Raw genomic sequence first — 14,069 nt, forward strand, 5'->3', positions numbered from 1 at the left:
AAATTTTTATTTATTGTTACTTTTGTGAGTTTCAAGTGATTTCAGTGAGAATTGTGGGTTTTTCCTTCTTTAACTGAGGGGTACCAACAATTTTGTCCACGTGTGTATGTGCTTATTATCAGTTGTATTTTCACACTGTATTTTGTGTTTTTAAAACTGCTTTTATTGTAAATACCAGTAATTTCCCACCTTTATTGAAAATACCAACAATTATGTCAACTATTTCTATGACCAACATGACTTGCAGGATAATGTCTGTCTGTCTGTCTGTCTGTAAAGAGAAAACAGCGTTAAAATATGTTGTCGCACTGGTGGAGCTGTAAGATGTGAAAAAACAGTGTCAAAGAGATGCACAAGTATGAGCATTAATTCAAAGTTAAAATTACTTTATTCATGTAAAGCTAAACACAGAATCCTGGAATCAGCAGTGAGATGGATAGATTACCGGTAACAGATGTGTTGAGGCTGTTACATCTGTGTGAGATCACTATTATAACTTATGCTGCACATCAAACCTGCTCCGGAGAGGGTTATGTTTAGAGTTTGGGATTAATATCAGCTGTAATAAGTGTCTCCCTTTCATCATTTCTGTCATCTTTAAGCAGTATGCACAGAATATTTTAAGTCTGCAAACATGTTGGTTTGCATGTTACTAATACAACTGAACAAAGCTGTGCAGCTACAGCATTTTGCCATGGAAACCTCCATGTGTTCAGTTGGTGATGCAGAAAATGCATAAATGTGTTTTTATTCTTGGTCTTGATTTGCTGCCAAGTCTGTTTAAAACTGTTGAGACTGAAGCTATCTGAAAACAGCTTTAAAGATGGATTAGTCTGTTGGTATTTATTACAGAGAATATTCAATGAATAGCTTTATTTCACTTAGATTTGACTAAAAAACTCACTTGATATCCTTATTTTTGGAAGTGTGAGACAGAAATTCACCTCTTCAGTACTAAATTTAACAGCTCTAATGTGCAGCTGTCATGTTCGAAATAAGCAGCTGCATTGAGTCCCTGAGTGGTAAAATAAATATTTGAACTTGCATGAGGAGCACTGCTTTTCACTGGAATAAAGTTTCAAATTCATCCAAGCTCTCCATCACAACCACCTGTTGAATGAGGTAGGAAACACATTATTGGTCAGTTTTTGTGTAGAAGAGTCACATGACTTCTAAAACATCCCTTTTCAGATGAGCTCCAACAAAATCTGAAGAGGAAATCAGAATCAGCTTCACTACCAAGTAGGTTTTCACTTATGAGGAGTTTGATGTGGTGTTTTTGGTGGATAACTTGGAGCACAGGTAAGTAGAAGGATGAAAGACATTAAAGGGGAACTTCGGTTTTTTTCAACCTGGGGTCTGTTTTCATATGTCATTTCATACATGTGAGTGATGGAGAAATGAATTTTAGACATAGCTCCAGTATTTAGCCAGGCAGGCAGCTTAGCAGCTCAACTAGCGAAAAGTATGGGGCAACTGGCCCCCCCGCGTCAAAGTCCGCCCCAACGTGCTTTTTCCCCACACTGACCGGCTCGGATAGTCTCAATGAGTGTCCCACAACATACTAGAGATGAGAAGTGAACGAAAACCTCCACATTACTTGGCGATCCACATTTGTTGTGGTCTGTATCCAAATCTCGCGACGCCAGAAAGCAAATCTCGTTCCGAAATCGCATGATAGCTCACGCCAAAACACCGGAGGGGGAAACAGCTGTTTGCCTTAGGTGAAGAGAGACGAGTGGAGCGATTTTGTGTCAGATTACAGAACAGTTAGTTTTTTCTAAACCTGGTAAAACTAATGGGTCGTCAGTGCGCATTTCCGAGTTGTGGCAACAGAATGGTGCGCTACACTTCGCGCAGCTTTCACAGACTACCGTACTCGGAGAAGGAAACGCTGAAGTTGTGGCTAAACATTTTACAAATGGACCCTGAAACTCCAGTTGATGCGGTAATCCGTTCACTTCTCATCTCTAGTATGTTGTGGGACACTCGTTGAGACTATCCGAGCCGGTCAGTGTGGGCAAAAAACAGCAGGTTAGGGCGGACTTTGACGCGGGGGGGCCAGTTGCCCCATACTTTTCGCTAGCTGAGCTGCTAGCTGAGCTGCTAAGCTGCCTGCTTGGTTAAATACTGGAGCTATGTCGAAAATTCATTTCTCCATCACTCACATGTATGAAATGACATATGAAAACAGACCCCAGGTTGAAAAAAACCAAAGTTCCCCTTTAAGAAGACAAGCGTTGTAAGTCAATAGGAAGGGTTTGAAGATGACACTATCTCAGAGGTTAAGCCTGGTTTAATGAAGGAAGTTGTCACAATACCCATCTCTGACTGGGACTTTCGGTTTTGCCAAACTTGTTTCCACAAAGAAAACCTGGCTATATAAAAATTGTTTCATGGTACAAAATAGAATGAAATAATAATTATAGGTATTCTTCATTGTTTTTTGTTTTTTTTTAGATATTTGTTCATGTAAGAGCCATGATTTGAATTCAGTAAATGAACTGTGCAACTGTTAACAAAGTTTGTATGTGTTTTGATGTTGTTTGTGATTTTGTTTGTGGCAATGAATCGTCAGGTCTAGTCAATATATGAATCTGTTCATCTGTGTGCAAAGGAGAAGGATACATGAGACACTATTTGTGACAGCCATGCAAGCCACTTTCACAATAATCATTGATTTCTTGATATCATTTATGCACATTGAAACGAAGTTGTTTCTTATTAAAAGTTACTTGCAATGTTAATTTTAAATCGTATTGAGTGTTTTTGTTAGCCTCTCAGTGTCTTTAGCTTGTCTCCTGAAGCTGCTACAGTGCTCCTACGGGAAGCCTTTTAATATTATCAGCAAACATATAGACATGATTTACTCTTCTTTCCTTCATAACATTTGTTTGAGGGAGCTGCCCTGTGAAGTGTACATGTGGCACCTTTTTAAATCAATTGCTAAGGTCTTCTCTAAAATGTTATTTCATTCTCGAAGATGAGTATGTTCTTTGGCCATTAGCACTTTTGTTTTTGGTATAAATCAACCTCGAGTCCATCAGTTCAATGCTAATATTACATGCAGATATCTTCTGTATATCAGGGTTGACAGATCAGTTTCTGATATCGTTACAACTTCTCAGGATCAAAAGGACAGTAGTCTGAACCATCAGTCCTCATTCACCACACTGGAAAAACATTTTACCATCTAAAATTAGTTTCTCTATAAAGGGCAACTTTCAGCAATCACAACAAAGCAAATTAAAATTTCACAACTTTGCCAAATCGTTTGATTTCACTAAAGGCAACAAAATGACAAATTATCTGTGTTAGGCTACCTCATGTATGCTTAAAATGATCCCGATATTTAACTCTCTGTAATACACAAAAAACCTACAATCTCTTTAAACGTAAAACATGACAAACAAAGTCAGGTCCGTTTTATACAGTTTATTGATAGCAAAAGATCATTTTCACTCCTGCATCTTCTCAATGGTCTCCTCCTTGTATTTGCCCTTCTCCTTTCCATCGGCGCGAGACTTGGCCTTGCGCTCCAGGATCTTCTTGCGGTCCTTGTCCAGCTTTAGCCTGGTGATGACCACCTGCAGAAGAAGAAAAAAAAAAAAAAGGTGAACCAATCATGGTACCAGACATATAACGACACAATAACATCTGAAAACAAACTAAAACCTGGCAACTTCACATTAATTATACTACTGCACTTTCACAATAAACAAATTCTGCCATAGCTATACATCTGGTCTTCAATACTAGATAGGTTTCTGTTAAGTGGAAGTCACATGACTACACCAAAAATAGGATTTATCAGTTCAAAAATGACCCTCTGATATCAAAATGTCTAATACAGCCTTTAACTGTTAAAAATTCACAGGTGGAAGTAATAAACTTGGACGCATCCCATTATAGGCGAGTCCATTCCAGGGCCTCAGGTGTCGTCTGTGCTGCATGTCACACTGGACACAAAATACACAGAAAATCCTAATTACTGCAGTTTTGTGCACCTGTGCCTTTTCTGCTACAACTCATCCAAACGGTGAACACTAGCCTGTTCAGTCCAATGCTCCACTGCCAGTACCAAAAGTGGAATTTGCTTTGGCCAGTTCACATGCTCTCAGAGCACTGCAAAATACTGCTTTGTGGACTTTTCATCAATCTGTCACTACTGACTTACACACAACTCACCGACATTCTACAACCCAGTACTACTTTCACAACATGAATACAAATAAGCCTGCAAAATACAAAGGAAGCAGCTCAGGGATAATATTGAAGACAAGAAGCTGTTACTAGAGTCGCAACAGTTAGTTGATTTATCACCCTAGAGAAAACTAATCAGGGGCTGTCTTGATAGTCATTTTCAAAATTAAAACGTTTAACACGCTCCAGTTCCAGCTTGTCATCCGAGTAGATTTGTTGCTGCTTTTTTCCCACAATTACATGATAGTAAATTCAAATTTTTTGGTAGTCCGTCAAACAAAACAGTCTATTTGTTGACAGTGCTGTGGATTTATGGTACCTGGCATTTAGAGATACAACTATAAGATCAGAAAATAATCAGCAGTTTTGTTGTCATGTTACCGCTTATGTAACTCTACTTATAATGCACTAACATAGACAAAGCTGCAGCCACTTGATGAAAAAGGACTGCAGGGCTGGCAGGTTTGCTACAGAGATTTGAACATTAAAGACATTACACATATCTACAGGTGTTTTTCAGCTTTTTCCTTGGCTGATCAGACCTCTGCGTGGGTGTAAGTTGAGCAGAACAACACTGAAATGCAAGTGACATCAGTAGATTTCCTCAGTAAGTGTGAGCTCCTCTGATGTAACAGGCACATCAACACTAAGAGGAGAGCCAGGTAGCTGCCAAACAGCCTGTATAGGTTAACACAGTTGTCAAAGGCAGCCTAATGTGGTATTTAAAAATGAATATGTTAGGGCTGCAACTAACGAAGCCTCGAGTAATCGTCCGAGCACGATACGTCATCAAAAGCAGAAGTGAGCACGCAATGCAACAGAAATCAGCGTCCGACCGGAGCGCGGAACACGGACGGACATCAGCGCTGCATCTTGCATATATTATGTATGCACGATGCAGCGCGGATGTCCGCGTTTAGATACAGCTGTATAGTAAATGCGGACATCCGTGTTTACGATAGATCGCGGATGTCCGCGCTGCATCGTGCAGCGCCGATGTCCGTCCGTGTTCCGCGCTCCGGTCGGACGCTGATTTCTGTTGCATTGCGTGCTCACTTCTGCTTTTGATGACATATCGTACTCGTACGATTACTTGAGGCTTCGTTAGTTGCAGCCCTAGAATATGTAGTAGTGAACGGAAGTACATTACACATTTATAAATGTTTGCTTCATTTGAAACCAGCTGAAACTTTAAAAATACTTTACAAAATAAACAATTCTACCACAGTACATTCAATACTAAACTACAGTCGCGCCACTCAACAACATATTTTGATCAATTTTACCTGTTTTCAATATATGACAAGAATTGTGCAGAATAGTGTATGTTCAGCATTTGTCACAAGACTGCTTGCAAACTCATCCACTGAAGATGCAAAATTTCTCTGAGTTTAAAGTGTGCACCGACAATCATTATTACAGCATTACAACTACTACAGTATTGAGGCCAATGCTGGTCTGATAGTCAACCTGCACAAGTGTGATGAGGAAACTAAGTTCATTGCATATACACTGTAAGAAATATCCTGATTCCAATGCAAAATCATCTGCATACTTGCAGGATTTTTCTATTTACAGATTTTGAATTTTTCAATGAGGTGGCAGAGATTTCAGCTTGCCAAATTTCTAACCAGGTAGTTGGGGGGGGGGGGGGGGGGGGGGGGGACGACAAATTATCTGCAGTAATTTTATACAGCTTCAAAACTGTGTGGAGGATTCTTTCACCAAACACCACATTTTAATTAGCATCTGACAGTCCAAACTCAGCATTATAAAATTCTCATAAGCAATATTTCTGTCAAGGCCATGTGTATTAGTGGATTCTAATCAGGATACATGAGGGGATTGTCTAATAACCACGTATAGTCTCTCTTCAACAAGACTTAGTAACTGTTTCATTATTTCAATACAACCTTTCAGAGACACTGAAACTTCAGTTGAACTTTGCTGGAACTTGGTGTTGCACCGCCTCCTGTCCTGTCCGTGTGCTCAGATTTAAGTATCATTTCTCAATGGACACCTGTATGTTCAGACTAGGGCTGGGCGATATGGCCAAAAAATAAAATCTCGATTTTTTTTAGTCATCTCGGACGATTACGATTTTAATCGATTTTTGTTGTTTCTTTGCGGTCTGTTTGCTACGGCTAGTGCTAGCCATGCCGCACTCCCGTAGCTGCGAGCACTCTTCCCACTCTTTAGGATGCCTCTGCCGGAGGTGCTGAAAGAAGTTAGTTGTGCTGCTACTCTTCGTTTTCACAGTACTTTTGCAAACCTTGCACATGACTGTAGTTTGCTCTGTGTCAGTCTTGTCAAAGCCGAACCACTTCCATATAATCAATGTAACATGAGGCACTTTTCTCACGACCAACTTTTCGTCTGCTGTTGTGTCCACCATGACGGGAGTGTGAGTGTTTTGGCGGAAGGAGATGCGAGGCGGAAGCAAACGCCGGTGCACAAATCGTGAAAGGCAGAAGGAGAATCTGTATTGTTATATATTTAAGCTCGCCTCGATTTTACGATTTAGCAAATTTTCAAATCGTCAGGTTTTAAAAACGCAAATTAATCGAATTAATTCGATTTATCGCCCAGCCCTTGTTCAGCCTAATGTAATTTAAGTACAAACTGTATGAATATTCTGCAATTACAAAACTTATTTGTAGTACACACACAGCTGCTCCTTAACACAGACGTATCTTCTCAGTCTTTCTAAGTTTAACACTGCCTTTATACTTTTGCATTCAATATCTATCAAGTTCATGTGCTTCTTCCTGAATTTTTATTGCTTTCATGATCTTACTGGGAAATTAAGTTCAAGCACACTGTAACAATTAGCAGTTAAGGCCACTTTAGACGAGGTGGTGATAAAGACAATGCCAACATTGATCATGACCTAGAAGAAGCTAAAACTAAAATACATGTAGTCAACAACTGACAACATCTAAGGTATCACAAATCTTGAATGCCCAAATTAAATCATGTCTTATGTGTGAATGCAGCCAAAAACGTTCAATACAATTTAGTTCAAAACAAGCCAACTAATCACTGCCTAAAAGTTTAACATTAAGTTAACTCAACATTTCTAGTATCCTATCAGCTACACTTGCAATCCAACACTGAAAAAAACAACATCTTGCAATCTGGTCTGTAACACAACTTCTGAACCATTTAAAACCCACATTTAATAAACAGCTATAGTTCTCAACAGTGAAACTGCATTTTTCACTTAAGACAGTGACAATGTTCACTGAACTTTAAGAAGAAGCAAAGAAGGCGCAAGATCACATCTGAGGCGCAAATGCTGACCGGCCCACACATACACACAGTTTAACACTGGCATACATCCACTGACCACCTATGTGTAATTCTGCTGCAGAGCAAATTGCTTTGAAATGAGTATTCCCTCATTTTCAATGAGGCCGACACCACACAAACTGAGGATCCCCTCCACTGTGTCTCACCTTGCTGGGGTGGATGCCGACATGGACTGTGGTTCCGTTGGCCTTCTCTCTCTGCACACGCTCGATGTAGATGACATACTTCTTCCTGTAGACTTGGACTACTTTGCCAATCTGCTGGCCTTTGTAGTGTCCACGGACGACCTGAGTAACAGCACAAACAGGTTAAAGAAATGCAACTCACACTTCACACATCAATGATGACAAATTGGCAGCAATCCAAACTAAAATACCTGAACTTCGTCATCTTTGCGGATGGGCATGGACCTCACGTTGTACTTCTGGCGGAGCTCCTTGGACAGGGGGGAAGACATGATCTTTCTCCTGATGTGTGAGGGGGCATTGAAGTGCCTCTTGCGGTTCTTGCGGCGGGAGGATGTTACAAATGGATTCAGCTTCATGATGCTGTGAGAGAGCGCACAAGGATTAATACTGTGGACAATTACATTGTTAGGTATTACAATCTATACATAGTTAACAGATACCAATTGCTAAAAAAAAGTGAACCCTGCAAGGACCACGAAAGAAAAACGAAGTAAATCGTAAAATAAAAGTTAACTAAAAAACCTCAGCACTATTAATATCAGTTTTCCTACATATCTCCTCTACCACACAGATAATAACCTTGCATAATCACAACCAACGCTTAAAACTCTTGTTAAGCGTGTATTTAAAGTAGTGGTTAGTTAGCTTTGCTCGGTATGCTAGGTCTTCAACTGCTAAGCTAACGAAATACGCTAAGGAGCTAGCATAATATCGCACACTAAATGGATCGGTGGTATGTCTTCGACACCTATTTGAAATTACAGAGCAAGCAAACGACTAAAGAGAAAACATATAAACTGTAAATGAGGTCTTTTATTAAACGCAAACACCCGGAATCTGTCAGCTTCACTATCGGTAGCAGACATGCGGCTATTGCCGAACCGAAGAAGGAGACCAAACACTGACTGCATTTATTTAGTCATCTATCACAAACATGGGGTCAATATTGCCTGTTTTTTAATTGTATACATGTTTACGTGGTGTTTAGACTTGTACATGGACACACAGTCACATTCAATGGAGGATGGATGTTGATAACTTTAGTGAAATTATCTGCCAGGAGTTCTTACCCTGCCGTTTGCTCCTCTATGGCCGGCGGAAAAGAGACTCTCAAAGTACTTCCGCTGGCATTAGTTCACACTCAAATCTCGCGAGATTTCAACGGGGAGCTGATTTTAAAACACAGATAAACACTCAAACGTGACACTATCCAGCCGTGGTGTGTTTAACTCTTTAACGTGGAGTGGGAATGAGTCATTTCAACTGATGAGGTGAATTTCTAAGCTTTATTTTTTTTTCATTTTAACAATTTAGAAAACATTCTACATTATTCCCGTAAGTTAAAGTTCATTAGTGTCATTTTACGAGCAACACCAAACATAATTTACTGGTTAAATTTTCTGCGACGTCATAAAGTTATCTCGCCATATGAAATAACACCACAAGATGGCGCCAAACATAATTAATCGACAGCTTGGTCAGCAAACAAGTTTTATCTATGATTCATCAAGTTCTGGCCTCTGTTTACCACACACTGTAGTTATATGCAATATGTAGCCGCTATATATAGCTGTTTGAACAGTATGGATAAAGAATGAAGACTAGCAGTAGGAAAAACACATGTATGTTTACTATAAATTATCTTATGGGAATTCCAGTAAGGTATATTTAGTAACCTGTCAAATTCATACGGGAACAACTTTATCTAAGCAGCTGCTCTTTTTTTTTACATACAAATAAGCTGACAAATAAACACCAGGGGGGTGTTTACACCGGCAGACCACACATATACATTGACCTCCCCTCGGTGAGCCCACACCGACCCCCTGTCCTGCTCCAACTAGTCGCCTCCATCGGCTGCCGACAGGGAGGCGGAGGCGCGCTGACACCGTGCGCTGTTTTTGCTCCCCGGGCGGCGCGCAGTTGTACCGGAGCCTGCCTGCCCGTCTGCCTGCGGAAAGTGATGCTGTCATAGCCCCCTGCGCCGCGGACATACAGCCTCCTTCCCCTCCCGCACCTCCCCGGATCCTCTCTGGCCAGGCTGTCGCGGCGGCAGTGCGGATGTGGATCCCGCAACGCAACGCTCCTCAGCCGTCGGCAAGCACCGGAGAAGAAGATGAAATGTTTTTCCCGTTATCTCCCGTACCTCTTCCGCCCTCCGAGCACCATCCTGTCATCCACTTGCCACACCGAAGGTAGGGTGGGACGTCGTGGGGTGTTTTTTCCCCGGGGATTGTGAGTTGCATGTACTTTGTGTGTGTGTGTGTGTGTGTGTGTGTGTGTGTGTGTGTGTGTGTGTGTGTGTGTGTGTGTGTGTGTGTGTGTGTGTGTGACATGTGAATGTTTATCTCTGACACATACTGTGTACATGTGCAGAAGTTAGATTGGCCAATTGCAGGGCTAGCCTAGATAGCCTATTGCAGATTTGCCACAGTGCATGAAGTTGTTGGAGCCATTCTTAAATCTAGATTTGAGGCAGATGTAAAGCTTTCTGATGCAAATTTCAAGAGACATTTATGGGCAGTGTGTGTGACTGTGTCCGCTGTAAAGAGTAGCACTCCTGGTCTCACTCATTTGCTCCCTTGAAAGCTGTCAACACACAGGCCTACAGCATGCCAAGAGGGAAAGTCAGTTTGTGGAGTTGCATGACAAGTAGCCCCAATACCCCTCACTCCTGGTTCCCTCATTTATTTCAGCATAATACTTCTCAGACCACCTCCGTCTTAATTCACTCAATTTAAAGCATGAAATGTCATCTTATTTTTTAAAAATAATACACCCAGTCCATACAGAGTTATTTCCCTGGAGTTGAACAGAGTTAAGACACTGAATTGACCCGCCATCTTAGCAATAAATGGCTTCATATGCTGCCCAGTCAATTCATCCTGCTGATTGTGCTGTCAGACGCAACCCAAGAGGGTCTGAGTGTTTGTATAACCAGCCATTTACTAGGTCATAATGTGGAGACTGAGGCATTGCATTATTTAGCTTTGCATGGTTGCCCTCCTTCCTGTGTGCGCGCTCTGCCCTCAGCCCTCTGGCACAGGAAGGAAGATAGTGTGGTACAGTGTGCAGTGCAGTATATGGTGGTCATAGCAGGGCCCTTCACAGCCTGTGCACCTGACCTATATACTGTTTATGTTCAAAAAGACGGAGAAAGACATGCAAGCTGTTAAGGCATACTCAGTCTGTCACTCACCCACTTATGCACTCTTCTGCTCCATTACATCCTTTACCTCTCTCCTTTCACAAACTTATACCCCTTGTTTTCTCCTGTCCACAGTCCTCATGAGCAATTTTTACATTGATTATTGACACTTAAAAGTCTCAATTTGTAGGATTTATGTGAAATACAGCTTGCATATAGGTTACAAAAGATGAACACAAAGAGGACTTAAAGCAAAAGTTGAAATGTTTCCCAAAAAGCAATGTAAATGCAAACGTTCTGTTTTCTAATATGGCTTAAAGAGTGCAAGTGATGTGGAATTATGGCAGAAATGGCAGCGTCTAGTCATGGATTTACAGGTTTTATGTTTGTGAATCTAATATTCATTCAACAAAATATAAAAAAAAACAACAGTGTGCGAAGAAGTTTTACACTCGGACAATGACAGCAGTGTCATTTTAAGGTAAAATTTATGCACAGTGTTATCTCACAGCAACTCAGTTACGTCAACATCTAAATCAAAACATAACAACTACATTTGAGCTCCTAGATGTCAAGAAGGGAAGCCAACAAACACTATATTTTTCCTCTGCCTTGGCACCCACTCCCACTCTCTCAACTCACTTTCTTACTCAAACCCTGAGAAAAGGAAAAGGAGTGGTGTAATAGAGGAAGCAATGGATCACAAAACATGGAGCTGCAACCCTTCAGCCACAGTAATATGATACATGATCCTGTGCTGCTTTATGTGTGGAGAAATACGAAACAGTCGTACACAGGAAGCAAGAGCGAGAGATGTCAAATCTTGTGCTGGAGGCCGCCGATGACACAGCAGATGACCTTGGTAATGTGATGTGTAGAAAAAGACAAAGGCCATCTCTTTTGCACACTAACTGCAAAAACATACAGCTGGATGCATGTTTTTGAAAAAAGCAGGAAAAAGTAGACATGCTTATGCAGTGATTAATGCATGCACACGTGTTTGCACTTTGTGTCGTGACCTTGTTACAATGTTTTGCCCTTTCCATTAGACTGGCTTCTCTTGAGGAGGCTGGTCGGTGCATCACTCCAGTCCTCCTTCATGTCCGCTCCAGCTGAGCAGAGTTCACCCCGGGGAGGATGAGTGTGCAGTTACCATGTTAGTGGAAAATACATTATATAAGCCCTGTACTGGACCATAGTGTGTTTGCGTGCCTGTGTGTGTGATCTCTTTGTTTATCTGGGCCACTGTGGAGAATAGTGTGCCAGCATCACTCGGATTCACCTGGGTTCAGTCTCTGAGGGATACACGGCCAGCTTTTGTCTACCTCTGTTTTGCCATCTGTGTAATTTTGCATGGACCTCTATCTATTTTTTGTCCTCCTGGTGTTTCCATTTTTTCCCCCCATTTCACATCGGTGTGTCAGTTCCGGTGTGATAGATTAAGTCTTAAAGTTTTCTGATGGGTGCGTGTGTGTGCGTCACGCTGCTGTTGTTTTGTGTTTGAGTCAGGAAAAAAATGTGCGTCCCCAACTGACACCTCGCCACATCTCATGCTGCCATCAATCAACAGAGCCGGTCCTGCATCAGCTTCCTCATCTTCCTCCTTATGTGTGTGTGTGTGTGTGTGGGAAGCACTGTGATATATTATTTGTTTGAGAGTGACATAAAAAAATCAGAAGAGAGTAGTGAATTTTTGAGATTACATCTGTGACAAGTCTTTGTGATTAATGACTATAGTTGACACGTCTTGTGTCGTGTGTGCAGTAGTATATGTGTATTTTTGCATTTTTGCATCAGTTGTTTTATTTATAAGAGCTTCTTGTGGCGGTGCCTAGGGGGGCTTCTGTTGGCATTTTGACAAAACGTGACAGAGTTGGAGTTTTGTGTGTGAGGAACACAGCGTATGCTGGTATGCATTTCATTTGTTCTGTTATCATACATCCTGCTGCGTCGTGTTGTTATCCTGACAGATACCCAGTTCACAGCTCGGAACACACTCCTCGTAATCGTCCTGTCCTTGAATGCCGCTGGGGACAAACACCCTACATACACAACTCAACATTATTCACACACTTGTACACGTGACTGTTCAGTTTCAGTTTGGTCAGCTCTTCAAAAACGAGACTGTCCTTAAAGGGGAAGGCTACTCCAGCAGTTACTCTTAGGACTCTCATAGAGTTGGCTGTTGACTTGGAAAAACTCTGGATCCTACTTTTTACAATGTAACTCGACAGTCACCTTTGAATTCCACACCTGAAGTTTGTAACAAAGGCTTTCTGTAAAAAAGTTTTCGTGTCTCCAGGCATCGCTGTGACATCACTAGGTTATTTCCATAGACTTCAGAAATCCTATTCAGGGACACAGAAGACAATGTGCAGTATAATGTACATACTGTATATAGGGGTTTTCACAGGCTGAGAAGTATACTCATTGCAACGAGTGGGTTGCTCCTTTAAAGCGGAATGCACATGCACAATCTCTTGTGACAGCAAATATCTGCTCTAAAGTGAGACATTTTCGTGCCTCCTTGCCTGCAGGTGCTCTCCTGCAGCTGGACTTGTGATGTAGTTGTAAGTAAAGAGAATTTCCCTTCCTGGAAAAGAATAGAATTGCACTCTAAGAAGTTTGTGTCTATTTTTGGAAAAGGATGATTAAAGCAGTCTTTTTTAAAAATATTTATTTGTCAGTGATATTCTTTTGTAATTTTTCTACGATCTATTTGTATTTGCAGAAGAAGAACAGAGTCATGACTAGGCAGGTAGTCAAAGAAAGTATATTGGTTGCTCTTGTAGCTTTCATGCGAATGAAGCTGTGTCATTTTTGTAATGTCATAACATTTAAAGCTACACTCATCAAAAAACAGTTTTGACAAGGGATCAAAATGAAAGGTGGTTCCTGTCGTGTTCTGCAGTTACCTTTAGTGTCTCTCAGTTTATTGTTCTGGTTCTAAGACCAGTAATGTTATTGTTTTGGTTAACTCTTATCAACAGAGTCTGTTTCCAATGAAAAATCTCACTGAAAACCACTTTGTTTTGCAAATTCTGCTCCATCTTAGCTATTTGTAGACAACTGTATTCTAATAATTTTGTCAACTCAGCTTGTTTTAATACATTTTTGAAGGAGTTGACAGATATCAGTGTTTTTTCATATTTTAATGGAGTTGATGCCTGGTGCCTTAGTGACATTCATGAACAGATTATGTCTTAATATGACTGACC

The 14,069-nt window shown here is 41.0% G+C and overlaps 3 protein-coding genes across 4 annotated transcripts in view; 2 read left to right on the forward strand and 1 right to left on the reverse strand.

The window, feature by feature from the left end:
- Positions 1-4,904, forward strand: part of sncb (synuclein, beta) — a 223,853-nt gene extending 218,949 nt beyond the window's left edge. For both annotated transcript variants that reach the window (XM_051954502.1, XM_051954501.1), the window contains exon 6: positions 4,857-4,904. In XM_051954502.1, coding sequence (XP_051810462.1) covers positions 4,857-4,889 — 33 coding nt within the window. In that variant the 3' untranslated portion in view covers positions 4,890-4,904. The remainder of the gene's footprint in view (positions 1-4,856) is intronic.
- rpl26 (ribosomal protein L26) lies at positions 3,421-8,903 on the reverse strand. Its single transcript, XM_022201743.2, has 4 exons — positions 8,774-8,903; positions 7,892-8,063; positions 7,662-7,802; positions 3,421-3,587 (listed from the first exon to the last, which is right to left on the reverse strand). Exons 2-4 carry the CDS (start codon positions 8,057-8,059, stop codon positions 3,459-3,461), a joined length of 438 nt encoding a protein of 145 aa, XP_022057435.1. The 5' UTR covers positions 8,060-8,063; positions 8,774-8,903; the 3' UTR covers positions 3,421-3,458.
- Positions 8,904-9,385: 482 nt separating this feature from the next.
- The window catches only part of ppp2r2ba (protein phosphatase 2, regulatory subunit B, beta a), a 45,787-nt gene continuing 41,103 nt past the window's right edge, over positions 9,386-14,069 (forward strand). Inside the window, exon 1 of the mRNA XM_022201739.2 lies at positions 9,386-9,898. Coding sequence (XP_022057431.1) covers positions 9,820-9,898 — 79 coding nt within the window. The 5' untranslated portion in view covers positions 9,386-9,819. The remainder of the gene's footprint in view (positions 9,899-14,069) is intronic.

The sequence above is a fragment of the Acanthochromis polyacanthus genome, chromosome 10 (genome assembly GCF_021347895.1).
Source record: "Acanthochromis polyacanthus isolate Apoly-LR-REF ecotype Palm Island chromosome 10, KAUST_Apoly_ChrSc, whole genome shotgun sequence".
NCBI classification, from domain to species: Eukaryota; Metazoa; Chordata; class Actinopteri; family Pomacentridae; genus Acanthochromis; species Acanthochromis polyacanthus.